Source organism: Coenobita brevimanus, chromosome 38 (assembly GCF_032717465.1).
Source record: "Coenobita brevimanus isolate Jiangsu-jjx chromosome 38, ASM3271746v2, whole genome shotgun sequence".
Taxonomy (NCBI): Eukaryota; Metazoa; Arthropoda; class Malacostraca; order Decapoda; family Coenobitidae; genus Coenobita; species Coenobita brevimanus.
In genome coordinates this window covers 3,535,001-3,545,000 of record NC_136991.1, presented here as the reverse complement: position 1 = coordinate 3,545,000, position 10,000 = coordinate 3,535,001, and the positions used below count along the sequence as shown (strand labels likewise).

Here is a 10,000-nt window from a genome sequence, read left to right as displayed (position 1 = left end):
AAGGGGTGAATATCGTTAATGTAACTTTAATGTGATATTAATTTCGGGTCAGGTTATTGTGCTGGTATATTGGCTTGGGGGGGGGGCAGAGAGAGAGAGAGAGAGGTGAAGAAAAAGAAGAGGTAGGAGGAAAGAGGGAAGAGGAAGAGGCAGGACGAAGAGAAGTAAAGGAGAGGGAAAGAGAGGGCATGAAGAGAATGGCGAGAGATAGAAAGAAAAAAGGGAAGGAGAAGGGGAGGAAGACAAGGAGAAAGAAGAAAAAGAGAAAGAGGGAGAACAGGAGGAAGAAGAAAAGGAGGAAGGACGGGAGAAAAGGAGGAAGAAGAAAAAGAGGAAGGATGGAGAAAAAGAGGAAGAAAGGGAGAAAAAGAGGAAGACAGAGGGAGAAAGTTAGAAGAAAAAGAGGAAGAGAGGGAGAAAAAGAGGAAGAGGAGAAAAAGAGGAAGAAGAGAGGAAGGAGCCATCTTCGTGAATAAGTAAGACGCTGGGAGGAAGTTAAGAAGACTTGAGATGGGAAGGTCAGAGAGGAGGAGGAGAGGAAGAAGAAGAAGAGAAGGAAGAGAGAGAGAGAAGAAGAGGAGAGAGAGAGAGGGAGCGAAGGGGGGGAACTCAACAATTAATCGTATAGTGACCTCGTTTCCCCCTAGAAGTCCATCATTTCCCCCTACCTGGACACACACACACACACACACACACACACACACACACACACACACACAATTGGTAAGCTGCTGCACTCACGCAGTTATAAGCGCTGGTTCGAATCCTCGCAATATTTAATTACACCGCTCGCTGGTGCAGTGGTAACGTTCTCGCTTGCCAACTGGTGGACGGGAGTTCGCGCCTCGCTCAGGTTGCGAAAAGTTTCACTGACGAAGTGGGTGGTTACTGTCCCCTTTGAGCAAGGGGACGGGTGTGTGCTTGTGAAGGTCACAGCCTTGCCCTTAGATCGGACTATATGAGCTCTCAGCTCCTTTCCGGGAGGGAAAAAGCTGACGATCACGACCATCAAGTGATCCTGACCGACCCGGTGAATTACACACACACACACACATACAGACCTCTCCCACTCATCCCCTTTCTCAGCCATCCTCTCACAGATCCAAACCTCACCCTTCCTCCCACCCACACCCACACGCGCTTACCCACCAATCCCCCACTCCCACCCACGTCCACGCCCACCCACTAACCCGCCCACTCCTGTCCACAGCTCCGGCCTCCGATATGACGATGACCTACACGAAACCAAGGGATGACAGTGTGGTTGTGTCGTGCCGGGCTGGGGGCGTCTTCCCGGCACCCAACATCGCCATCTACAGGAGTTCTTCGTCTACCAGGTGAGTCTCTGTCGTGACCTCCTTCGTCGTGTGAGTCAATTATCTACCTGGATCTTAAGATTTTGTAACACCTAGGCCACTTGTCTTGTAAGGATACTTCGTTGCAGCTCTTCCTTAGCTCCTCTGAACTGTTTGCTTGCGTCCCTCCACCACAACAGCGGGCACGTAGCACCCGTCTGGTACCGTAACAAACTCTCACCCCTTTTCTGTCCAACTTTCTAATGCAGGAGTTAACTGTTACTCCCAGTCCTTCGCGTATGCAACAGGTCAGCTCTGGAACTGTCTCCCTCTGCCCATATTTCCTACAGCCAATGACCTCCAGTCTTTCAAACGCTGTGTGTCCAGGCGTCTCGAAATAAACGGATGTTGAATTTGGCTCTCTGTTATCTTGTTTTTGTTTTTTAATGGAGGAAACAGTTTGCGGGCTCCTGGCCTTTGGTTCCTTCTTCCTTGAAAAAAAAAAAAAAAAAAAAGTCTGCAGTGGGTTGATCGTTCGCGTTTTACAGTCACGAAAGTCTGAATGAAGAAGAAGAATTTTACCCCTTAAGGCTAATACATTGGAAAAAAGATGAAGAAGAAAAAGAAGAAAGACAGGAGAAGGAGTAGAAGAAGATGAAGAAGAAGAAGGAGAAGAAGGTAGATGTGTTATAAGTGGGAGAGTGAAAAGAGGAAGAGGAAGAAGAAGGAAGGAATAAAAGGGAAGAGGAAGAAAAGGATGTGGTAGAGAAAGGGAAGAAAAAAGAGGGACAAAAACTGGATCTCTTCAAATTCTTGGCCTTGCATTTTGATTCCTTGGAAAATCAGAGAGAGAGAGAGAGAGAGAGGGGGGGGGCGGGATGACGGACCACTTTCACCACAATGCATCCAAAATTAATCTTCCTAAAAAATACTAATAATAATAATAATAAGCAGCCGTGTGACAGACAGACATAAGCACAGACCAGGCAATTTTCAAGATCCCCCCCCCTCCCCTATACACATCCCAGTCCCTGTTACACACACACACACACACACACACACAAGCAAGTCACAGCTCCCATCTCTACCTGTCCTTGCAGCCCTTCCCCTTCCCCCCATACACTCCCACCCCACACCTATATTCACCCCACACCCACACACCCACCCCACACACCCACAACCTATATACACACCCATATACACACACAAACACCCTGCTTTACCAAAAAATAAAGAAAAGCAGTGACAAAGAGAAACAGAATCACAAACAAGGTGAAATAATTTGACCTTCCACTTACCCCCCCTCACCTCCACCCTGACCCACCTCCCCACGCAAATCCCAGCCCCCCACCTCCCCAACCACCCATCCTCCCCTCCCCCACACCCCCACCCCCACACCTGAGACCTCCAAATTGCAGTTTATTCAAGTTATAATTGTAAGAGGCGAGTTTTGGTGGGAGTGCATCTCACTTTGGGTATTTTCCGAGCGGGCACTTTTAGGTGTGGGTGGGTGGGCTGTGGGAAGTTAAATTGACTCAGGAGGTGGGAGAGAGAGAGAGAGAGAGAGAGAGAGAGAGAGTGTGGATGGGAAGGTAGGGAGAGAGGGTAAGGAAAGAAAATGTAAGGGCAAAAAGAAAGTCAGTTTATTCAAGGTGGATACAGAGAGAAAGAGAGAGAGAGAGAGGGGGGGAGGGAGAGAGAGAGAGAGAGAGAGAGAGAGAGAGGGAGGGAGAGAGAGAGAGAGAGGACAAACAGACAGACAGACAAATCCCCATGGTCTAAGAATGCAATTAACGAGGAGAGTAAGAATGTTGACTTACTTTTGTGTATGTGGAGGCAGAGTCAAGCTTGAGAGATTAGCTTTGTCTTACGCTCATATTTATAGAGATATTCTGATCTTACGAGATTCTTAGGGTAGTATTTTATCCTTAAGATTTTTTACGATTGTGTTTTGGTGATAGTATTTTTATTGTATTTGATTATTATTATTATCATTATTATTATTATTATTATTATTATTATTATTATTATTATTATTATTATTATTGTTGTTGTTGTCATTCTTGTTTCTGTTCTTTTCTTGGTGGTGATGCTGTCCTCCTCCTCCTCCTCCTCCTCCTCCTCTCTCTCTCTCTCTCTCTCTCTCTCTGTAATCGCCTTAAAACTTTTCCTCTCACCTTCTTTTGTTATTTGTGTGAAAGTCGGATTGGTGTGGCGTTATGAGAGAGAGAGAGAGGAAAGGAAAGGAGGAGGAAGGGAAGGAAGGGAATGGAAGGAAGTGAGAGAAAGAGAGGGGCAGAGAAATGAAGAATGTGATTGAGAAATTTTAAAAGAAATAAAAGGGAGAAAGAAAGGAAAGAGAAGGATGGGAAGGAGGAAGGAAGGGGAGGAAAAGGAAGGGAAGGTAATGGAATGAGATGGAATATAAGGAAGGAGAATTATTAGGAAGGGAAGAGAAAGAGAAGTGGAGGGAAGAGAGGTAAAAGGAAGGAAAAAGAGTATTAGAGAGAATTCAAATGGGATGGGAAGGAAAGAAAAAGGAGGGAGTTAAGGAAGGAAAGGAATGGTAGGGAAGGGAGGGAAATGTGTGGAGTATTATGGTAGGTGAATAGTAGGAAAGAGAAGAGAACATGAAGGGAAGAGGTGGAAGGGGAAAGAAGGGAAGGGAAGGGAAGGGAAGAAAATGGAAGGGATAGGAAAGGAAGAGAATGTGAAGGAAGGGAAGGAAATGAAAGGGAAGGGAAGGGAAGGGAAGGGAGTGGCAGAGAACGTCAGGGAAGAGGAATGAAGGGAAGAAAGGAGAACAGGAAGGAAGGGAAGGGAAGGGAAGAGAAGGGAAGGGAAGGGAGAGGCAGAGATTGGGAGGGAAGAGGAATTGAGGGAAGAAAAGAGCACAAGAGGGAAGGGAAGGGAAGGGAAGGGAGAGGCAGAGATTGAGAGGGAAGAGGAATGGAGGGAAGAAAAGAGAACAGGAAGGGAAGGGAAGGGAAGGGAAGGGAAGGGAAGAGAAGAGAAGGGAAGAGAAGGGAAGAGAAGGGAAGGGAAGAGAAGGGAAGGGAAGGGAAGGGAAGAGAAGGGAAGGGAAGGGAAGGGAAGGGAAGGGAAGGGAAGGGAAGTGGAAATATGTTGTGTAATAAAAGACAGGGAGGGAGGGAGGGATGCCCTGAGCTGCTCCCAGAATTCAATATATCTTTTACCCTTCATTGCTTCTTGGTTTTTCTCACCTTTTTTTTTATGTTTTTTTATGTTTTCTGTTCATGTATTTCTGTGTGTGTGTGTGTGTGTGTGTGTGTGTGTGTGTGTGTGTACTTATTTACGTTCGTGTGTATGATTCTTTTACGCGTTCACTTACAGTCGTTCAGTGATAAGAGGGTGAATGTCTGTCTATCTGTCTATCTATCTATACATCTGTCTGTCTGTCGATCTATCCATATATCTATCTATCTATCTGTTTATCTATTTACTTGTGTCCATCCGTTCGGTGATCGAGGATGCAGGTTTGTGGAAAGAAAATACATGACCGAGTTATCTATCTATCTATCTATCTATTTATCTATCAGTCTATCTGTCTATCTATCCCTGTGTATGTCTGCTTATCTATCTGTCCCTATATCTTTCCATTCTTCTACGTCATTGTCTGTCTATCTATTGTCTATCTATCTGTGTACTTATTTACGTATTTGTTTACCGATTTATTTACTTATTTCAAGATTGAGGGAGCCCGCGTCGACAGCAAACACATGTCTATCTGTCTATCTATCTATCTATCTGTCTAGAGTATTATATTTATCTATCGGTCCACCCATTTACCCAGAGGTCTATCTATCTATTTATCTTTCGGTCCACCCCTCTGTCTATCCATCTACCTATCTATCTATCTAATCCATCTGTCTCTCTATCTATTTATCTTTCGGTCCACTCATCTATCAATCCATCTATCAATCTATCTATCGGTCCACCCATCATCCTACCATCTGTCTATCTATCTATCTGTCCATCTGTCTATTTATTCTATTTCCAAACGTTCGGTGATAGAGGATGAGCGCGTCGACAGTAAACACATCCATCCATCTATCCATCTATCAGTCTATCTTTCTGTCCACCCATCTATCTGTCTATCCATCTGTCTATCAGTCTATCTCCCGGTCCACCCATCTATCCATCTATCTTTTATTTCCAGGCGTTCTGCGATTGAGGGTGCTATCCATCTATCTATCTATCTATCTTTCAATCCATCCATCTATCTGTCTACCCATCTGTCTATTTTATCTATTTCCAGACGTTCGGTGATAGAGGATGAGCTTCGACAGCAAACACATCCATCCATCCATCCATCTGTCTATCCACCCATTTGTCTGTCTATCCATCTGTCTATCTGTCTATGTCGGTCCATCTGTCTATCCATCTATCTATTCTATTTCCAGACGCTCGGTGATAGAAGGGGCGCGCGTCGACAGTAAACACATCGCCGACCAAGGCTATTACAACATCAGCGTCACCCTTGAAGCCTTCGACGTCGACCTTGACTCCGAGACGATGTTCGAGTGTGTGCTGACCATCCCCCACACGGAGTACACCTTGCAGGAGAAGATCGTGTACTTCCCAGGTATGTACAGGTGCTGATTGGGGTGTACAAGGTGTGTGACTGGGTGAGAGTTTGTTCGTGTTATGTTTTTTTTTTTTTTGGAGGGGTGGTGCTTTTTGTTTGAAGGAGGAGGAGGAGGAAGAGGAGGAGCCGAAAAGAGAGGAAGAGGAGGAGAGGAGGAGGAGGAGGAGGAGGAGGAGGAAGAGGAGAAGAAGGAGGAGGAGGAGAGGTGTGATTGTATTTCGGCAGAGGAAGTGATATTTGGAGGGAGGATGTGGAGGTATTATTATTATTATTACTGTATTATTATTATTATTATTATTATTATGATTATTATTATTATACGTTTAAGGAGGAGGGATGTGGAGGTATTGTTTGGAGGAGAAGGAGGGATGTGGAGGTAATACTTGTTGGAGGAGGAGGAGGAGGAGGAATATGGTAGTGTATTTTTTTTTTTTAATGGCGAAATATAGTGTTGTAAATTCCGAAGACCTAGGAATGGTCTCTCTCTCTCTCTCTCTCTCTCTCTCTCAAATTGGAAAATCACTTCGAATTCGCCCCTGACACCTGAATAGAAGGGGGGGGTTGGAGGGGGAGGGAGGGGGGGAGGGTTGGGGAGAGATAGGGGAGGAGGATTGATGGGGAGGGTGGAAGTTGGGGGAGGTTGGAGGAGGGAGAGAGGGAGTTGAAGTGGGGTGGAGGGTTGACGTGGGGGGTTAGAGGGGGTTGGGGAGGAGGAGGAGGATTGAAGGGGGGAGTGGGTTACGGGGGGTAGTGTGGAGAGGATTGACAGGGTTGAAAGTGGGGGTTGGAAGGGAGGTTGGGGGTTGACGGGGGGAGGGGGGTCGAAGTAGGGAAATTTATTGAAGTTGATGAGGGAGGGGGTGAGGGGGTAAACAGGGGGGGTGGAGAGGGGGATAGGTATTAGAGTAGGGAGGAGGGGTGGGGAGGGGAGAGTTGCCGGGGGGAGGGGAGTTTGGGGGGGATAGGAGTTGTGGGTGAGAGTTGAAAAGTGGCGTGAGGTGTGGCAGCGATGTGGAAAATGGTTTTGTCAGTCGGTCGGTCCTTCCCTAGTGAAAAATGATGGATGGGTCTTAAAGTCTTTCAGTTGGCGATTGATTTTTTAAGACCAGCAGGATGTCTTTTTTTTTTTTTTCTGCCACTAGACGATTTTGTGATGATGATGATGATGATGATGATGATGATGATGTTGATGGTAATGATGATGATGATGATGATGGTGATGATGATGATGGTGGTGGTGGTGATGGTGGTGGTGTTGATTCTCTCTCTCTCTCTCTCTCTCTCTCTCTCTCTCTCTCTCCCTCACTAAATATAACATTGAGTCTGGGTACTGAGTAGGACTGAGTAGGGATGTAATCGCTTTAAGAGGATATTCCTTTGACGAGAGAGAGAGAGAGAGAGAGAGAGAGAGAGAGAGAGAGAGAGAGAGAGAATAAACTCCGTAAATCTGAATGAAAGTGGTAATGACAGCATGAATGATAAGAGCAAGAGTGAAAAGAGTGCAAGAGTAAGTGTGAACGGAAGAATGTAGAAGGGAAGGTTAGTGAAGAGTGAATAAAACAAAAATAAATAGATAACTAGATAAATAGATACATGGCTAGATAGATAGATAGATAAAGGATTGATCACAAGTAAAGTATGTAAAAGCAACGAAGAAATAAATAAAATAGTGACCAAAAGAGAAAGAAAAAATATTATCACAACTAAAGAAAAATAAATGTGAGAAAGTAGAGAGAGAGAGAGAGAGAGAGAGAGAGAGAGAGAGAGAGAGAGAGAGATTTTGCATTTTCTCTCGATTTTAGGAAGGCTGGTAATCTCCCCTCTGAATTGGGGATTAATATTTAGATGGGGAGATGTGATGGACTTTGAGTAGGGGAAATGATTGAGAATTAGTGAAAATTAACGAGAGTGGGATTGGAGAGGGGATGAAGAGGTAGGGGAGTGAGAGAGGGTAGCTGGGTGAGAGGGTTTTGTGTGTGTGTGTGTGTGTGAGAGAGAGAGAGAGAGAGAGAGAGAGAGAGAGAGAGAGAGACATGGGTGGAAGTGCATGATATAGGATGTAGGAGAAATATGACTACAAATTGATGAGAGAGAGAGAGAGATACGGAGCCGTATGTGGAACAGAAGCTACCTTAACACTTTTTCTTCAGCGATTTCTTTTTACTTTACCTTAACCTGGCCCAAATTTTCGTCCTTATTTGGCTTAGTGTGATAGAAAAAGACAGTATTACGGCTCTACACCCTTTCCATAGCACTTCTTCGTGACTAGCATCATCCTTTAGTGCTAATCTAGCCTGTTGTGAGAGAAAAAGAAATATTACGGCACTACACTCCTTCCATAGCACTTCTTCGTGACCAGCATCATCCTCTAGTGCTAATATATTGCTACAACTCATCATTCAAGGAGAGATGGCAATTTTAGGCCAGGTTAACATGAAAAGAGTATATTTATTTTAATACTGATAAAGATGCGTAAGTAAAGATGCGATATTTAGATGAAGGGCATCGTGTAAGTAGTAAAGGAGAGAGAGAGAGAGAGAGAGAGTAGGAATAGGACAAGGATAGCAATAGGTAAGAGGTAAAATATTAACAGTGCCATAAAATCTGAAATTGATGGACGTGTAACAGAGGTCGAGCAGGAAGTAGAGGAGGGGGGAAGGGAGGAGGGGGAAGGCAGGTTGGGGAGGAGGGGGCGGAAAGGGGGGAAGGGATTAATGTAGCAGCCCACCAGTCGATATCGAGCGCTTGCCATTTCCGCTGACCTTAGTGGGATTCACGTGTGTTCTTCCGGTATCGGTGATTGTATGCGTTTCCTCCTTTTTTTCTTCTTTTTTCTTTGTGTGTGTGTGTGTGTGTGTGTGTGTGTGTGTGTGTGTGTGTGTGTGTGTGTGTGTGTGTGTGTGTGCTCCCTTTTTTCGTGTGCTGTTTCATCGTTATTTTTCCTTCTGTTATTAGTAAGGCTTCTTTCCTTATTTACTGGCAGATTGAAGAGCGACGTTACTAGTAATTTTTACCTCCGTCAGCGAAATTCGGAGGAGGTAATATATCCACTTCAGTTTGTCTGTCCACCAGATGTCTCAAAAAGCTACTGATAGAATATAATTATATTTTATGAATATGCAGGTCATGGATCAAGGAAGAATTTATAAAATTTTGTTTGTGATCTGCGATGTCTATTAAAGGCGTTAGCGGAGGTATGCGCTCTGTGAGTGCTGTCTTCGTGGATATAAACTTTATGGGAATGGTATTTTGTTCCAAGTTTTTATTGTTCTCTCTTCTAAACCAGCGTAAAACTTTAATAGCCAGTTTATATATATATATATATATATATATATATATATATATATATACTATATATATATATATATATATATATATATATATATATATATATATATATATATATATATATATATATATATATATATATATATCCATCCATCCATCCATCCATCCATCCATCCATCCAATCCTACACTGCCCCATGAGGAGCGTAGGAGCCAGGGGTTAGGCAGTTGGTCCCGACACTTAAGATGAGAGTAACCAGCCTCACTCATCCCTGAGTGACATAACATGAGCAATCAACCCCAACCATCCCTTGGATATAAACCTTCACCGGCTCAATCCGATTGTAGCGCCATAATTACCCACTAAACCACCATGTGCTAAAATTTGGTTATATGGTTACCACCCAGCGTACTAACTGGTTTCCTGGTGTACAGGAAACCATTTGGCTTGTCACTTAGTGTAGATTCACCCACAGGCAGTAGGAAGAGGAAAGAATATAGGAAAGAAAGACAGAAGAGGGAGTGTAAAGTCACCCGTAAGCAGAAGGACGAGGAAAGAATGAAGGAAAGAAAGATGGAAGAGGATGGAAGGAAAGAAGGATGGAGAGGAAAGGGCAGACACCCGCAAGCAGCACTACATCGAGGGAGTGGATGGTGAGCGCCCCCACCTACCGCAAAGAAGTATACGGTATATATATATATATATATATATATATATAGTATTTATTTATTTAGGCATATATATATTCATACTCATTTTGCTCATCACTTCCCTCTTTCCCTCCCACGCCATCCTCTTCACTCCCTAA

General features: G+C 44.2%; 1 protein-coding gene across 1 annotated transcript in view; it reads left to right on the top strand.

Annotated features, from left to right (window-relative positions):
- Positions 1-10,000, top strand: part of LOC145396491 (uncharacterized) — an 88,892-nt gene that overhangs the window by 38,220 nt on the left and 40,672 nt on the right. The window contains exons 4-5 of the mRNA XM_080269861.1: positions 1,211-1,337; positions 5,720-5,901. Of these exons, the coding sequence (XP_080125987.1) occupies positions 1,211-1,337; positions 5,720-5,901 (309 nt within the window). The remainder of the gene's footprint in view (positions 1-1,210; positions 1,338-5,719; positions 5,902-10,000) is intronic.